Source organism: Arvicanthis niloticus, chromosome 12, assembly GCF_011762505.2.
Source record: "Arvicanthis niloticus isolate mArvNil1 chromosome 12, mArvNil1.pat.X, whole genome shotgun sequence".
In the NCBI taxonomy this organism is placed as follows: Eukaryota; Metazoa; Chordata; class Mammalia; order Rodentia; family Muridae; genus Arvicanthis; species Arvicanthis niloticus.
In genome coordinates, this window is record NC_047669.1 from 17,756,793 (window position 1) to 17,775,823 (window position 19,031).

The 19,031-nt window shown below is 41.9% G+C and overlaps 1 protein-coding gene across 3 annotated transcripts in view; it reads right to left on the minus strand.

The window, feature by feature from the left end:
* Positions 1–19,031, minus strand: part of Acap2 (ArfGAP with coiled-coil, ankyrin repeat and PH domains 2) — a 108,942-nt gene that overhangs the window by 8,714 nt on the left and 81,197 nt on the right. The window contains exons 12-23 of one of the 3 annotated variants that reach the window (XM_034514818.2): positions 17,143–17,243; positions 15,938–16,043; positions 10,481–10,689; positions 10,086–10,155; positions 9,177–9,268; positions 7,280–7,440; positions 6,787–6,891; positions 6,302–6,394; positions 4,777–4,964; positions 4,039–4,148; positions 2,623–2,733; positions 625–686 (exon numbers count right to left, since the gene is read on the minus strand). In XM_034514818.2, the coding sequence (XP_034370709.1) occupies positions 625–686; positions 2,623–2,733; positions 4,039–4,148; positions 4,777–4,964; positions 6,302–6,394; positions 6,787–6,891; positions 7,280–7,440; positions 9,177–9,268; positions 10,086–10,155; positions 10,481–10,689; positions 15,938–16,043; positions 17,143–17,243 (1,408 nt within the window). The remainder of the gene's footprint in view (positions 1–624; positions 687–2,622; positions 2,734–4,038; positions 4,149–4,776; positions 4,965–6,301; positions 6,395–6,786; positions 6,892–7,279; positions 7,441–9,176; positions 9,269–10,085; positions 10,156–10,480; positions 10,690–15,937; positions 16,044–17,142; positions 17,244–19,031) is intronic. The other 2 variants (XM_034514821.1, XM_076942773.1) reach the window with 2 other exon arrangements.

Consider the following 19,031-nt stretch of genomic DNA (forward strand, 5'->3'; position numbering starts at 1 on the left):
ACTTCAGCCTTTCAAACTAATTCTATAGCCATTGTGGACTTTTAACTTACTGGTAAGTTTTTACTTTAAATCTTCAACTCATTCTTGGATTGGAATACAAAATGCATCAATAAACCTTTTCTTGGTATTTTCTATACTAACTTTTTATATACAAAACACATGGTGATTTGTTTTTGTTCCCTGAACACAATGTATAGAAATTCCCTGAATAACAAAAAGAAAAGCATTTTGTTATATTCACTGGACAGCTAACGAGAATCCCTCTGGAGGCCGCTCTGCGGCAGCACACTAGAGCCCGCTCGTCAGCGCCCTCCCGGTGGGGCGCTCATGGAAGACATCTGTACAGCAGACAAGGGCTCCAGCAGCTGGGCTGGCTGAACACAGTAAGTACGAGTGTACTGAAATACAAACAGGAGTGTGTGGAAAGGCCCAGGATTAGCCACCCAGGAATTCAGTAAGTACAGTACAGAAGCTAACAGCTCACAATTTACAAGTACATTATAAAATCTCTATAATATCCCATCAGTTAGCTAAGGAACTATGAGTCTTCCAATTGTAGACTGATAAATTCCTGAATGCACTTTTTATATTGCATCTCAGTATGATTGTTAGTAGAATATTGACCTGGCTGTCCATAAAGTCCTTCTGATTCCCGCATTTCCTCATTCATTCTTGCTAAGCGTAACCTAGAATGAGAGAAGAAGAGCTCTTAGAGAAATCATACAAGTACACATGGACAATGAACTACATAGGCAGTTAGTACATTCGATGGGACAATTACTCCTTTATCAGCATCTGTCAAGTAAAAAACTCAAGTAAAAAAACTCAGCACACTGGACCAGCAATCTGCAATACAAAAACAACCATGCCTCACTTTCATTTATATACTCCTCATGAGCAAATAGTCAGTGATTCCTATTTAAACCAGATGCTTTCAGGTTACTTCCTCCAGGTTTCAGAGAATTCCTAGCTGCTTAACAACCTGATCAAACTGTTGCTTCTACGGTGGGGAAGCCATGGCCTGCCATAGTTCACTAGCTAACCCTGAGTGAGATAGTTCTCAACACAGAAGCAACTTGTTCCTTCTAAATAATGGGAATATATTTTGATATACAAGAGCTGTAGTAAATGACTAAGGGTTACCAAAATTTCCCCAAGGTTACCAGACTGGTCATACATTCTTTGGGGGTTATTAACCCTCAAAATGGAAGACAGGTAACAATGGATTAAAAAAACAAAAACAAGTATTTCTTTTTTCTCTGAAAACACAGAAGGTATTCTCTGCAGCACCTGACTGTCCCTCTAGGCCACCACACTGTCTGCAGCCTTGCCTTAGCCCTCGCACTCTCCCAAAAGCTCCATCTGGCAATGATGGTGTCTGCCACTGACACTCCCTCCACTTCCTCTGTTAACCACGGGAAGAAGGATGGCTCCTAAGTATTCCTTTGCTATGTGGATTCTCCCAAAGGGCTCTTGACTACTTGGCTTCAATTGTCAACTTAATATGGGCCAGAGTTATCTGGGGGAAAGTTATCTGGGGGAATATCAAATTGGGGGTTGTCTGGATCAGACTGGCCTGTGCACATGCTTGTAGGGAATTTCCTTGATTCTAATCAATACAGGAGGCGACAGTCTTCACAGTACCAATATCCTGCACAGTAACAACCCCTCCCTGGTCTGAGTCTTACTGGCTAGAGGCTGGGGGAGGTAGAACATCACAAGTCCAAATTCCTCAGTGTAAGCTTAAAGCAGCTACAGGGTTCCTTTGAACTGAGAACATCATGAAAAGGCATGTTTCTACTCAAGACAAGAGGGATCACATGTCCTTTAGCCCAGAATGGAATGATCACATGACTTAAAACCCACTTCCCTTGGCCTCATGAAATGAAGTACAGATGACAATATCACATTTCTAGGTCCTAAGTATAACACACTACTTTGATCTCACATGCAAACCAACTGAAAATCACCAGACTGTTTATTAGATCACGGTAAAAATAACTCAAACACTCAAAAACAGGTATTTTGTGTTAAAAATAATCATGTATCCATGTGAACAATTTGTTTAAACGACTGCTGTCCCTCCGGCTTAATGAGCCTCGATTTCTCAAAGAAATAGAATCAAACTGCCTATTGCCCCACTCGTCCCAACCCCAGCTCTGTACTGTACTAAACAGAAGAGAGCATGGGGGCAATCATGGCTTCTGTTTCTACTGCTCTGGCAGTAGAGTAAAAGTAGCCAAGAGTCCAGGCATTAGAGCAGGAATTCTGGTGTGCAATGCTAGCTTTAACATTTATTAATTCCTCAAACTGTCGGAGACTGAGCTTCCTTGTCTATAGAGCAAGAATAATAAGAATAATGTCCTCACAGAGTTATCGCGAGGATCAAATGAACCCGTGCCCAGTGTATCCACAGGAGCAGCACAGACAGAACATGGAGCTGAAAGCTCCCAGAGCTTGATGTAATAGTGCATGCCTTTAATCTCAGCACTTGGGAGGCAGAGGCAGGAGGACCTCTGTTGTTCAAGGCCAGCCTGGTCTACATAATGAGCTCCAGGACAGCCATGACCATTTGTACAAGCAACATGTAGTACAGGAAGTAGGTACGAAGGGGACACTTACAGAGTTACTATGTCAGCATTGGCTGCTTCCACGGCTATACTCAGAGGGTCCTTCCCCTCTTCATCAGTGGCATGTTGATTGGCACCTCGCTTTAGGAATAAACATACCTGCCTGTTTAAAGGAACAGCATTTCTCAGTCAGTATGAAGACAAAAAAAATCCATTTCACCTCCAAAAATAAAAAGTTCTACCTAACTTAAACAACACTGTATTAGAAAATTCTTAATGCATCCTACAACATTCAATAAACAGACTTCAATAATAAAAGATGACTGAGATCTTTACAAACCCCAGATATACTGCTTAGTTTGTCTCTATACACAAGCTATACTGGTTAGCTGTATCTGTGCACTAGCTATACTGGTTAGTTTATAATTATACACTAGCTATACTAGTTAGTTATAACTATGCACTAGCTAAACTGGTTAGTTGTATCTGTACACTAACTATACTGGTTGGTTATATCTGTATATTAGCTAGCTAGTTATATGTGTATACTAGCTATACTGGTTAGTTATATCTGTACATTAACTATACTGGTTAGTTATTATTGTCAACTTGACATAAACTAGAATCTCCTGGAGAGTGGGACCCTTGGTTGAAAAGTTGCCTCTCTCAGACTGGCCTGCCTTGATTGTTGACTGATGTGGAAGGGCCCAGCCCACTGTGGATGACATTACCATAGGCAGGTAGGCCTGGGCCACATAAGAAGCAAGCAGCTGAGGGCTTGCTTTAAGAACACACACTGCTCATACATTCACCTGTAACTCCAGCCCCAGGGGACCTGACACTGTTAGCTCCTCAGACACTGCATTATGTACGTACCCACACACAGACGTACACACAATAATTAAAAAATAAGCAGGCTGAGTAAGACAGTAAGCAGCACCCCTCTGTGGTCTCTGCTGCAGTTCCTGCTTCCAGGCTCCTACTCAGGTTCCTTCCCTGATTTCCCTCCATGATAAACTGTGACATAGAAGTATAAGCCAAACAAACGCTTTCCTTGCCCACGGTACTCATGGTCAATGCCGTTTATCACAGCAGCAAGCTGGAACACTGATCGTAGTTTTCCTTGAGAACCGTTAACTTTCTAGTTGGGTGGTGGTGGTGCACGCCTTTAATCCCAGCACCTGGGAGGCAGAGGCAGGTGAATCTCTGAGTTCAAGGCCAGCCTGGTCTACAGAGTGAGTTCCAGGACAGCCAGGGCTACACAGAGAAACCCTGTCTTGAAAAGCCAAAAAAAAAAAAAAAGAAAAGAAAAAGAGAGAACCTTTAACTTTCAGATCCCACCATGACATAAGAATACCCTCTTTTACAAATTCTATTTAATAACCTTAACCTGAGAGAAAGTAAACACACATTTTGATGTAGTTTCTCAAGATGAAAGCTTCCCACCTATCTAAGCACTATGGCCTACCCTGTGTGTCCTAAGACGGTGGCGTGGTGCAGCGGTCCCCGCCCTTGGACATCTCTTTGGTTCACATTAGCACCATTCTGCAACAGGAACTCACATGTCACCAAAGAGCCCTTGAAGAGAAGAAGACGACAATGTATAAACGCAAACAAGAGAGTGCACATCTGCATGTCAATCAGAGAAGTTAGATTTGTTTCTTCCAAGAACTAATTAGTACAAAATTGTTTACAGTTAAGTCCAGCAAAGCACACTACTCCCCCTGCATCATCAGAACTCCCTTGCAGCTTCCCCTCCCAAGTCAGAAACAACCACATGATGCTCAGAACTCACTAGTGAAAGAATTCTTTATTTCTAAGCCCTCTTAAAACAGTAACATCAATGATGCTTGGTTTAGAATTTATGATATTTTCTACTTTACTAGAACAATAAAAACCTCAATGCATTAATTCATACCCCTAATACAGCCTGAATGTATCGATTCACACACCTAATACAGGCTGACTGCATTAATTCATACCCCTAATATAGCCTGAATGCATTAATTCATACCCCTAATACAGGCTGACTGCATTGATTCATTCCCCTAATACAGGCTGACTGCATTAACTCACACCCCTAATACAGGCTGAATGCACTAATTCACACCCCTAATATAGCCTGAATGCATTGATTCGTACTCCTAATACAGCCTGAATGAGTGGTGTTACACCCCTAATACAGCCTGAATGCATTGATTCGTACCCCTAATACAGCCTGAATGAGTGGTGTTGCTTGGTTTTCATCTGAGTTAGCCCAGTTCACATCTGCACCATGAGCCAGAGCCTCGGCCATTTTGGGAAGGTTTTTTTCATATGAAGCCCTATAAAGCTGAAGTCCTGGATTAAGATGTTTAGAGTCAAGAAACACAGAAGACTCTTGCCTTTCTCCTTCTGGAAATCAAAGCACAAATACATTAATAAGAATGTGCTCATACAACAGGATGCAAATAGTGTAACAAGTACAGAAAGAGTTTGCAAGGAGGAAGGGTTCTCTTGGGTGAATGGCAATGTGGAATAGCAAAGTGAAGATGAACTTAAAGCTAGACGGTGTGGACTTAGGAATGGTCAAAGAGATAACTTCAAGACAGCTAAGTGGCTAGGATACCTTATGGTGCATATATGTGTATATACATACACACACACACATACATACAGCCTCAATTTTGAAAGTGAACTCTTCAGCTCATGATGTAAACATTATGACATAAAAAATGATGAACAGTTATTCGTCTATACCAATGAGCAATGAGAGATTCATTATTTCTTACAGACTAAGCATTATAGTGTTATGTATATGCTAAAGTCTGAAGTCACGATTAACTAGATTTGAAACTGAACATATATGAACAATTTTATTACACTGAACACCTTTATTTCAGGATGGGTAGGCGTGAGTGTGGAGACCGTCAGACAACCTTTGGGAGTTGGTTCGCTCCTTCCACCAAGTGGGTCTCTGGTTTGATCTCAGGTCAAAAGGACTGGCAGCAGGAACCTTTGCCTGCCGAGCCAACTCCCCAGTACGTTTTTAAGTATTTGACAAATTCTTAATGGCTGCTGTGTTCTATTGGGGACTGCAGTGAAATATAATTCCAGATACACTGCCCCTTGTAATTAGTAAGGCAGCAGGAAATGTCTCAACATTTCTACACATTTAACTTCTCCCCCTGTCTTTCATTCGAATGTTGCCTGACATCATTAACATTTCAGTAATTCTCCTTTAGTAAGTCTAAATCTTCTAGTAAAAGTTTGGGAAAAAGCAACAAAAAAACCACTGAAAAAACTAACAATAGGAAAGTATAATGGCAGAGTTATTCTTGGAATAAATATGCTGAACAACAACAACAACAACAAAAAGGACAAAGATTACATACTGAAAGATCCCAGTCCTCTGAATTAAACAAATGCCACCTTCTGCCATCTGACAGTAAGCAGAGCGGTGCGATTAACAGTCAGGAGAGGCCAGTTAAAGAGGCAAAGGGGTTGGGTAACGGGAACATCAAGACTCCCATGGGCGTGCACACAGTAGGTGCATCACACATCCTCCATCAACTGCACTTCCTCCCCTCCCCAACAGGAAGGTGGAGAGCAAGGAAGATCGACACCTGACGCCAACCTCTGGCCCTCGTGGGAGCGCACAGATGCAAACACACCTGTGGAAGAACTGACATTTGCCACATGCATTTTACAACAATCTACACCAATCAACACAGGCTGTCGCCAGCACTCACCAGGCTCATATAAGCTATTGGCTGACACGGTGGAAGGTAAAGATTCTCGGCCATCATCAGAGCATTGCTGGATCCCACTGTCATTACTTTTGACTGTGTTTTTTTTTTTTTAATTAAAAAAAGAAGAAGAAGAAGAAGAAAGGCTAGTGATTAAAGTCCACACCACTTAGAAAAATGTCTCCCACAAGCAACAAGCTAATGAGCTGGCACATGGCAACATGAACTTAACCACCAGCAGCATACGGAGCTCACTGCAATCTTAGTCCTTCTATAACTTAGCTAACTGAACACAAAGAAGTCACAAAGCCTGAAAATAAACCAACCTTCAGAGTGCCCCACAGATGCTGGAGTAGTGAAGAGCTTACGTTACTGTATGGCTGTGGTAATAATGTGCAACCCTGAGACAATGGGCAACATCTAGAGAAATGGCCACACCGCACAATGACCACTGGCACAGACGTGGAATGTTCCACAACAGTACTTACTACTACGCAGTTTTGAAGAAGTATCAAAGTAGGAGAAGAGTGAATCTAGCTCATCAGGACAGAACAGAGACTCCCGCCTGGCCTCGTCGCTATTTACAGCAGCCACTGGGGACATGCAAGTTAGCAAAGCACAAAGCAGGCCGTAAGAGGGGGGCAGGAGAAACCGTTACTGGGGAAGTGTAGGGAGAACATAGGAGGGAAAACAGTGGTTAGCCAGATACCCAGGGCTTTCTGCGTAATCGACTTATAATCCCATCTCCCCTGGCTATTAAGCAGCTGTACTCTGCAGAGTACACACTGTACCAAGAAATTTGAACCATGGGACTATCTCAGGTGACAGTCGTAAAGACAAAGAAATCCAGTTTTCCCTTAGAATGTATAGAAGGAAACAGGCTTCTAGTATTTACAAAACAAGAACAAAAACCCTACGATGGCCATAATTGTGAGATTAAAAAGGTGGTTTCAGCTCAAGATGGTATCATAGGTAAAATACCTGGGGTGTGGACAGATGCTCTGGCGTGGCTCAGCCTCTGGTCCTCACAACTCTTGGAGATGATCCTTTTCTCCTGCTCAGAAGGGGACTGCAGTGTAGAGTATTTATCCACAAATTTCCTCTCCACATATTTTGCTCGGATATATGCCTCCTTCTCCTGTCTGGGAAACAGAAAAAAGACAAAATACTCTATTTAGCCCCTTAGCGTGGCTAATGCCGCATAAGTGCCAGGGAGATGGTGCAGCAGCTACAAGTGCTTGCTGTTCTCCCAGAGGACCTGGATCCCACTCACATCACAAGCACCCATAACTCCAGGGAACTGAACACCCTCTTGTAAAGGCTTGACATAAAACATTATATGATGTGAGTTCCTTCTAAATAATAAGGTAATTTCACAGTCAGAGGAAACACAAATAACCCACTGAAAACTCAGTTACATGGCACTCCGTGATTCTCTTATTTTCTGTCTGCATGTAGCTGTATACATACTCCGTGTTTTATAATAGAAACATTACCAGGAAAACTAAAAAGACATATAAAGAGAAATTAACATTACTTTCATTTTTACTAGAGATACTGTCATATCCTGAACAACCACTACTGGTGGTCATAATTTTTCACATAATAACTACAATAAAACATATAGTGTTCCAGATTTTTGGTAAAGAAAAGGCCATTTCCTCTTATTATATAACTATAAAATACACCTGTTCCACTGGTTGGTAGTAGTGCACACCTTTAGTCCCAACACTCGGGAGGCAGAGGTTGGCGGATCGCTCAGAGTTCAAGGCCAGCCTGGTCTACAGAGTAAATTCCAGGACAGCCGGGGCTACACAAAGAGAAAACCTGTCTCAAAAACAAACAAATAAACAACAAAATATATATGCCTGTTCTGCAATTTTCCCTATTTTATTTTAAAATGCATTGATCTTTGGCTAAAATAGGAGAGAGCCCAAGGTCTAGTAACTATGGCGCACAGCAGATATTAAAGTGATTTAAATTATACTGGCCTAGTTTAAATCTCAACATAGGATTATGGCAATTGCAATTCTACTTCTAAAAATAAAGATCCTACTGATTAACCCTGCTATCAGCCACACAGACTCTCTCTCCAAAGGCCCTGATTCTAGCAGCTTCCTTCAGCAGCCTTCTACGTGTAGACCTACAGGTCTGATGTCACAGTCAAGCTGCCTTTCTCGTCTTTGATTTGGAAGCTGCAGAAGCACCCATCAAGTGTGTGATCAAGCAAAACAATTCATAGGAGATAGTAGAAACTTGATCTTTGAGACACTAATGAACAGTGTGTGTGTGTGTGTGTGTGTGTGTGTGTGTGTGGTATGTGCACGTTTGTGTGTGTGTGTACATGTGTGTGAGCTGGTGTGCACTCAGGCACGTGGAGCCCAGAGGTCAACACCAGGCATCGCCTTCAATCACTAGCTTTTTTTTTTTTTTTTTTTGAGGTACAGACTTTCAGTGAATCTGGAATTTATTAATCCACTGAGATTAGCTGGCCAGCAAGTCCAAGGGATTCCCTGCCTCTGCCTCCCCAGTGCTGGGATAACAGGCAAGCGCTGCCACAAAAGCCTTGCTTTTAACACAGGTGCTGAGGAGCCACACTAAAGCTGAGCCTGAGCAGTGCTTCCTTTCACAGGCCGACCACTGACACTGCCACCTGAGTGGCACAGAGCCCGGACATTCCTATGTAGAGTGTTTCTATGCTTCGTTGTCACCTAAAGACTATAAAGGCACCCGTAAGGTGCACGGGTCAGATGAGCACACTGAAGACAGACACAGTCACACTGCAACAGAAGTAATGATGACGACTTCTAAACACTCCACCACAAGGTTTGAAGTCGCACTGGATTAGGGAGGAAGCAGCACATTAAGGTAATCATACCTTTGTCCTGGCTGTGGTTTCTTTATTCCCATTTTTTCCAGTTTAGCTTCATAAACACGATTTATAACATCATTCCCCAATTCACACATAAGCTATTTGACAGAAAAATAAAAATACAAGCTAAAAATTAAAAGCCCTAAAAATAAGCTAAACATTAAAATTCCTTTAAGAGGGTACAATTAACTAATTCCTCTTTACAGACTGCAATTGTTCATTCCACAAAAAAATTTTAAAGTTAAAATGAGCCACAGGTTGAGTTTGTTAAACAATTCTTTATCAGAATACTACCACTCCTATAACAAGTACTTAGCAGATAGCATCCATCCATCTATCCATCCATCCATCCACCCTCCCACCCATCCATCCATCCTGCAAGGGACCCAACACCTCTGCAGGCACCTGCACTATAATTTACACATCCACACACAGACTCAAACACATACACATAATTAAAAACAGTAACCATAAGCCTCTAAACAAAAGACATATTTATTGTATGTCTATCTATGTATCGCTGAATATCGCAGACTACTGACTGTGCTGTGTCTGTGCCTGAGCAAGATGTCTGACAGTGGAGCATCATATGCAGTTAGGTGGAGCAAGTACTGGCCAATTCAAGGAAGTGAATTAAAATTAGACATATTTTTAAAAATGTCTCTCACTCCTACTTTATAGAAATATTAAGATTTATCTGACATAGTTCACTGAACTCGCTTACTGACTCGCAGTGTATTTGACAACAACCACTAACTCCCATCCACTGCTACAAAGCTTTCTAGACTCATCCTCCTGGGCCATCTCCTTCTCTACTTCAGCCTTCACTCCCCACTCCGTTAGCTCAGAGTTTATTTCAGCTATACGAGATCTACCATCTCCCACGAAATGTTATCATGCAAATAGTTATCTCACCTTTAAGAGCTCGGGCTCCCAAGTATCTAAAGTTAAAGATCTCACTTTCGAAAAATGAACCCCAAGACTCCTACACAGGGAAAGAGATAGCATTATTTTTAATAGAAAATTACCAAGCCACTATTTGTATATTTACCCACCCACACAGATGGCACCCACATATAAATCTGGATGGATCCTCTGGTCATTAATGAATGATGAACCAAAGTCATCAAAAACCATGTTACACACTAAAATTATCCACTGTATAAAACGTGCAACTATAAACTAGTAATTAAATTTAAAAACTGGGGAAAAGACTCATTAACAAAAACAGCAACAACAAAAGCACCCACAATACTTTGCAACATGTATTTAACCCAAAGGAACGCTCCACCCCAAGTGAGTGCACCTACCGATGGATCCCGGAGCACTCGATACACAAGGTAATGCCCAGGTTGATGCTGGCCCACCGGGGGTCTGCCAGACCACAGTCACAACAGCTGGTGTTGCCAGGGATACACTGGACACGCTGCAGTGCACTTTCTCCTTTCAATAATTTCTCTTTTGATTCATTTCCAGAATCTAGGCTTCCTGTTGATGGAGACGATTTCTTATCCAGTTTCTATAAGAATTAACAATTATTTGGTTTTTTACTGCTTTTTGTAAAGGACTGTAAGAACTTGCTGCATGTTATACATCACAAACCAAAATTCCTAACCATGAATTAAGCATCTATTCTGACAGGCATTACTCTAGGCACTGGAGACATGGAGGGTTTATGAGCAGGCTTCCTCAACGAGGGGGAATGAACACGGTTACAATCTGGTGATGCCTGACAGTGAACACATGAACAAGAGAGGAGGGCAGAGAGGGAAAGGCAGGGTGGGAGACATGATATTACTAAGACCCAATAACAAGATATAATCCTGGCACTTGGCAGGCCGAGGCAGGACGCTCATAAGCTGCACAGGAAGTCCCTCTCAAAAGAACAATGCAAACAAAAAGAACAAAGTACTTTACAACACAGTCCCCAAAGTTACTCTAATTACCAGTTAATAAATAGAAAAACTATGCTATGACACAGTACAATGCTATAGAATATATCATTTTTATAGTGAACCGAAACCAAAACACAATATGCAAAAAGCTAATTTTTATAAGTGCATAGCCACACCAAAAATAAAGACTATTTAATAAGCAATGGGCAGACTGGAGACAGAATTTGATTCTTTTTTGTCTTTTCTGAAAACAGCACAGCATTAAGGAAGGCTGAGCAAACATGCAGTTATGGGATGTGGAAATCCCGAGGCGTGTGAGGAGAGAAAGGAGAGCTCCCACTTAAAGAACACAGCCTTGTGTAGGCGGCTGGATCCTACACAGGGTCAAAGGGATGCCTGTGTGTGACACACATGAGTCAATTCCAGACACAAAAACAAACAGTGGCAGTAATGGATTATGACACATTAACTACAAGAAAAGCACATAGAAGAAACACAGCTAAAAATTTGTCACAAATTCAAATTCAACTGGGCAAGGAACAGAAATTTACAATTTCAAAGTACTTCCTCCATAAAATACTTAGTCCCCACAGGTTAGAAGAGTACCTCACAATGAAAAGATGGAACAGATAAAACTGTGCCACTTCAAAGGGTGGCCTGAGAACACACTATTTATACACAATGTTCTTCCCAAATATGTAAAACCCAGCCAAATAACTAGTCTGTGATTTTCAAAACTTTCAAAGTCAAAGGTCAGACTAACCCTGAAGCCGTAACTACACCCACCGACCGACTGAGGGAGGAGACACTGGGGCAATCTTTAAATACAAGGCATTTGGGGACTGAACAGTAGTTCCATATTAAGGACCATGTCTCCACTGTGATGTTGGTACCAGGACTATGCAGGAGAGCTCATCCTAGGCTCCTGGAACTCGCTCATTAAAGTAAGCTGGCAACTTTCTCCTCAAGCACTGCAAGGGGAACGAGTTATCTGTACTGTATGCAGAAATTTCAAAAATTTAAAAAAATACATCTGGTTATCAGAAGATGTTTGAAATGTAAAGTTAGCAAACAGAATTATCATCTACAGAAAAGGTATCAGTATTAAGGCAGAAATCATATTGGTTCACTCTCAATTTCTTTGGTATGCTTTTGGTAATGTTTTTGTTCCCAGTAAGAGAGGCCGAGAGCTAAAAAAGGCATGCTTGCTCGGGAAGCAGGTACATCCCAGGGTTCTCTCCCCAACCACAGGCCAGTAAGGGACCCACTCTAAACGGACGGAAACTCTGTCTCTGAAGGAGTAAATGAGAGTTCACAGATGGGGACCGGCTGAGAAGCCAAGGCAGGAACGACATGAATGTACACATTCAGTGCGGAGCCCGGCGCCCACTCCTCCCTGCCCATTCCTGTGCCTATGGAAGAGATCAGTGAATTTTCTTTTGGGAAAAGACCCTGTTGCTCAACACATAGTCCAAACTTAACTATGTGTTCAGTGTGTACTCTCAACTTACAATGATTGGTCTATTACAAGAAAGCCAAGAAAAAAATTTTCTAAAAAACAATTCTTAATCTAGCTGTTTACAGGATTACCTAAGGAAAAAAGGTTTGTTTGTTTGTTTGTCCTTGAATTCATGACTCAGGATACCTCCCTACAAGGAAGGGAGGCCCAGAAGCACCCCAAATACCACAGGCTTTGGCCGCTGTTCTTGTTTGTCCACAGTGACTAGAGGGTTGTTGAAGACACCACTCGATTTGGATGGGGGACACAGAGATATCAACCTCAAACTGACCAGGAAACTCTCTCTTTGCTGGCTGCCTTACACAGTGCCAGAAGCTGCTGAGGAGAGAAGAGACAACAACAGCCTTACCCAGCACTGGACCCTGCGTGCTAACAACACCAACCTGACAGAAAGATGTACCCACTGGTACAACAATGGCATTGTGGTTTGGGGTCAACCAACTGCTTTCTGTATGAATCTCAGGCCTGCTCCACAGAAGGGATTTCATGCTCAGTACTGTACACCTGGTCGGAAACCTATAACATGGGATATCACCGGCTGTAGGGGAACCCATCCCTACTGTATTGCTAAATGGCCAGACTGTCAAACTGTACTCTAAATGTCTATGCTTGGACTCATGTTTTGTGTTACTCTCAATTTGGTCAGATAAGTTTCTTTTTGCACCGAGCAGTGGTTAATGCAGACTCAGAATTGATCAGAGTGCAGACAGAATATAAACAACTTTGAGTGTTCAACTGAGGACGACGGCTCATCTGTCTCAAGTTCCACCGTCCAAGGCTCAGGGAAGGGGGGGGGGGGGCAAAATAATATCAGAGCCAGCAGACGTGGAGGAGAGCTGTGAAGCCCTCAGATTTGGACATGCATGGTCATGAATGCATCAAAACTTGTGGTTACTTGCAGAAGACACATCCAAGGTCAAGCCAATCAAAATCCTCACGTGGATGACAGGTGAGACCACGAGGCCCACCCCTCCCACAGGCTGCCGGGGGACTCTCCTTTGAGGAGGTAGCTTACGTGTGCTGCTACTCATGCCTCAGGAGTTAGCCACACATGCAAATGGGAAGCACTAAATGAACTCAGAATTACCAACAACAAAAACGTAACAAGACAAGCGGTGGAGCAGGAAACACTATGGAGACTGGAGGGAAGTACAGGTGGGCTAACATGATCCATATACATTGTAAAAATGTACAGGATTTCTAAAGAATAAGAAAAAGATTATTTTAAAAGACAAAATAAATAAAAATAGTGATACCTGGTTCTCAACACCATTTAAGTGTTTAGGCACGGGATAGCAAATGAGAAGGGAAGGCGTCATCACACTTCTAGTACTACCACATGAGGAAATAACGGATTCAATAAACAATGAACTAAAAAAGGAATTCTTGTAAATTAAATAAGATTCTAGCAGATTAGCAACATTCAAGAAAAGACAATAAATAATAGCAGTTCAGAAATTCCAGAAAAACAATTGGAGAAAAGAAATAGGAAAGATCAGTAATCAGAAAAGCAACCCTGAAAACTAAAACCCAGAAGAGCAGAACAAACAACATAATGCTATTTCTCCTACATCCCAACCCCCGCAGACAGGGCTTCTCTAGGTAGAGCAGGCTGTCCTCCAACTATATCTCTCTCTCTCTCTCTCTCTCTCTCCATATATATATGGAGAGAGACATATATATGTATGACATATGTGTGTGTGTATGTATGTATATGTATGTATGTATGTGTATATATATATATATATATATATATCTTTAGACCAAGCTAGCCTTGAACTCACAGATATCTGCCTACATGCCTGTCTCCAGAGAGCTAGGACTAAAGGAGCACCACCCAGACATAATGCTGTTTCTTAAGAATAATGATTTTCAACCTAAGACTTCTATATTTAGCCACACTACCAAACACATATAAAGACAAAAGAAAGAAAGAAAGAAAGAAAGAAAGAAAGAAAGAAAGAAAGAAAGCTAGCTAGCTCTATTCCAGAGAACATGAAATCACAAATCCCTCACTTTCTACACAATCCTGAGGAAGTCCTTAAGCTCATAACTCAGTAAGGAGAAACACAGGCCAACAGAAAGAAAGGAATATTGAAGAAATGACTGTGTAACAAAGTTGCAGGTTAGTAACTATGCTACGCTGAAAGTGGGGAACCTGGCCCAGAGCTGATCCAGGTAATAGAAATTACTGAGGGCCCTCTTCACTGACACGTCTTTTTGCCAATGTTCTCAGCACCCGTATTCAACAGTGTCCAGGGAAGCTGCAGACTGAAGAAATCCCTTCTCTGGGACTCATCACAACAGTGGTTCTCAACCTGTGGGTTGTATGTAACCTCTTTGGGAGCTGAACCACCCTTCCACAGGTCACCTAAGACCATCAAAAATCATGGGTGTTTACATTACAGTTCATAACAGTAGCAAAGTTACAGTTAAATAAAGTAGCAGCAAAAACAATTTTATGGTTGGGGGGTCGGTCACAAGTACACAGGATCTGTATTCAAGGGTCACAGCACTAGGAAGGTTGAGACCTACGAGCTTAGAACAAATTCTTCCATCAATGTCTACTCAGGAAATTTCCAGTTTGATCTACTGGGAGCCCCAGGTTTGCCCATGATAACCTTTAAACACTCCTGTTCTCCTGTTTGATATCTGTCACTAAGCCCGTGCCTCAGCCCAAACCTATCGCCCAAGAATGGGTCCATTTCTCAAGGCTTTTATTCATGAACAACACAGGCTTTCCTTTTTTTTGCTTTTTATTTAGTATTGATGTAAAACTAAAAAATTAAACTCACCAAGTACTTATAATTGACAAAAAAATATCAAAATATTCAGGAGAAAAAACACTAGCATGGAATCACTTTACTTCAATGTGGAATAAACATTCACATATTAAACTAAAGATCTATTTAGATACCTAAAGAAACCCATAGGTAAGGCTAGAGATACAGCTCAGATAGAAGAGTGCACACAGCCCAGAGCTGTGATCTCAAACACAGCCTAAAATCCAGTGTGGAAGTGAATGCCTGGAATCCCAGCCCTCAGGAGGCACAAGCAGGAGGATCTCAAGTTCAAGGTCACCTTCAGCTACACAGTGAGTCCCAAGCTAGCCTGGGCTACATGAACTGACAAGAAAGGAAGAATAAAAGAGGGAATGTAAGAAATGACAAAAAGTGGGTAGGGGAAGGAGGTGGGAGCATACTGAAAGATAAACAGAACTGAAATCTAAAACTTTAAAACATCTCAATTTATAAAACATGTTCCATAAAAAAGGATGTCATAACCATGCATTTTAAGTGACATTTCAAACATTCAGCAATATATCCCCTGATACTGACAACACCTCTACTAACCTCTGATTCATCGCCCTTCTCTCTATAAGCAGTTGCAATACTGGTCTGAACAGCCTTAATCCAGGCCTGGCGAAGCTTTTCGGAATCTGCCTGGAGCATACAACTTCTAAAAGGAAACACCATCATTTTGTCAGACAATAAATCAGAAGTGAAAAAAAATCTACACACTTTTTTCTCACTATGCTATTCAGTACATTTTAAAAAAATAAAAGAATGCATATGTATTAGTGTTTTGCCTGAATGTAAGTCTGTGCATCACTGTGTGTCTGCATGATGTCCTTAAAGGCCAGAAGAGGGTGTGAGATAGACCCCAGACCTCCAGTCATGGCCAGGTGTGCCACCAATGTGTGTTCTGGGAAGTGAACCCTGGTCCTTGGGAGGAGTGGTTAGTGCTTTTCACCAACAAGGCACCTCTCTACCTGCCCAGTAATACCTTTTTTAGCACAAAGTAATTTTAGTTGAAGAAGGGTTTCATGTTCATCTATCTTTTGGGCAGGTAAAACTGAGACAAAATAAAAGTACAAATAAAACATTATCTCCTAAAAACAAATTACCTACTCCAACGTTTGAAAATTATAAATGATCCAAACACAGTGCCACACCCCTATAATTCCACATCTCAGTAGCTGGGAATACTGAGTTCAAGGCCTGCCTTAGCTACTTAAAGGGTGTGTGAGCGTGTTCGTGTGTGTGTGTGTGTGTGTGTGTGTGTGTGTGTGTTTTCTTTCATATTTTCTTCCCCCTCTCCCGACACTGTAAGCAGAACATTCATTTAAAAAAATGAGATAGAAATTCCATCTATCATACACTTTCAATTCAACGTAATATCACAAAAGTTTCACATGGACCAGGCTTGGTGCCACAGACTTGTAATCCCAGCTACTAAAGAGGTTGAGTCAGAAGAATGACAAGTTCAAGTCTTATTACCAGCAAGCTATAACAATAAAACTTACCCAGTTTACATAGGGGCACATAAATAATGTTTACAGGAAGGCTAGAGCTCAATGATAGGTGTTTGCCCAACATGCTCCCAACTCACTAAGGAAATAGGTAATCTCTGCAGACTTCAAAGAATACAGTACATGAAGAAAAGTCATAGAAGTACTTGGATATAACATCTATGTTTACTACTCAAATCTAGAAAAATCTTTGAGACAAACTACAGAAACATAAAAACAGTTCTCAAATCCTTGTCAACATCTTACTTTGTTGGAGAGACAACTTCAAAGCAGAACCGTCGCTCGATGTCTTCACAGTGCTTCACTGTGCAGAGCCTGAGGTCTTCCACCACCACCGTGGGGCTGTCCTGCAGCAAACAGGCAGACTCAGGGTTACCAGCTTAGCCTTCTGCACCACCAGCAGCAACCACAACCTTCAAACATACTCCAGGAAATGGCCTCTTTAAAGGACATCATTTTATCCTATCGTCACTATGTATAGAAGATATACAACTAAAGGAGGTGATTCTATATCGTTCATTTAATCTGTCTTATCAAACTGCTGTATGTAAATTACATGCAAGCATTTACAGAAAGGCCTGGCTCCCAGCTAACACTAGTAAGTATTCAGGCCTCCTCGTCAGCCCTGCTCCGCCCACTCATGCCCATTACACCGTGGAGTACCTTTCACATACAGAAAAGCTACTTTCTCCTCCAAGGAGAAACTTTAATGAATTGTGTTTTCAATAGCTCAAAGAGAAACAAGATATTGGTGCATTCTTCTTAAAATTCTTATAAGAAAGATAACAGATTTTATCATTTTCTAATGAAAATATGAGCACAAAAATCAGAAGAGAACACCAATGGAAACTACAAAGCTTGCACAGGCCTGCAATTACTGCAGCCATCTCACAAGCAGTGGGTATATCTCTGCTTCCCAGACTACCGTTACAGGGCTAATTACGTGGAAATCAAGCTATCAATTAACAGATGCTTCTTTATTTCCAGTGTCTAGTCCTCTCACAAGCCTTCCCAGTACAGCTTTCCAGTACATAAAATCCCTGACCTTGCAATAAGGCTCAAGCACACCCGCACACGCGCGCACACACACACACAAGCACAGCAGTAACAGGGTGCAGGGTTCCCATTTACCTTACTAACAGCATATGGTTTGATTTATGTCACTTTAGGGTATTCTATACTATCACCACCTGTCCTTAGATAATGGATGTGTACTAAAGTCATACTTACTGTCCACAGCCTCAGAATAGAACTATGGGCCATCAGGTTACTTCTGCCACATGACTAACCAACAGAATTAGTAAAATAAAAGTGGTAATCTTGCTACACAAAACATTTCAAGTCTAGGAATTAAAATTTCAGAATTGGAGCTGGAACGATGGCTCAATGGTTAAGGGCGCATACTGCTCTTGCAGGAGACAGGAGTTTGGTTCAGGCAGGTCACAAGAGCCTATTCCAGCAGACCTGATGCCGCCTTCTTACCTCCACAGAGTCTGCACTCAGTGTACAAATCTGCACTCGAGACACCCAAATACATGGCATAATAAAAATAAAATCCTAATAAAAAGGGCTGGAGAGATGGCTCAGCAGTTAGGAGCACTGGCTGCTCTTTCAGAGGACCCAGGTTCGAGTCCAAGGGTCTGTAACTCCAGTTCCAGGGGATCTGAGGGCCACTTCTAGTCTTTATGGGCACTGTACACATGGTACAAAGACATACATGCAGGCAAAATACCCAAACACATTCAAAGAAGCAAAAAGAAAAAATGTTTAAAAAAAAAATTCCTAATTGGAGGGCTAAAGAAATGGCCCCACCTCGAAGGGCGCTCACTGCGCACAAAGGACCAGAGCCGGTTCACAGCACTCACATCAGGTGGCCCCCAACCACCTGTGACTCCCAGTCCAGGGGGATCAAACACCACAGGTCTCTGTGAGCACCTGCACTCACATGCACAGCGATACATACATATACATACACATAATCAAAACAAGGATGAAGACGATGCTGCAGGACTCAGTGATGCAGGCCTTAGTCTTGACCTCTGGAGGCAGAGGCTGGCAGACCTCTGTGAGTGAGGTCAGCCCAGTGTAAACAGCAAGTTCTAGGCCAGCCAGGGCTGCATGGGCAGACTGTGCCT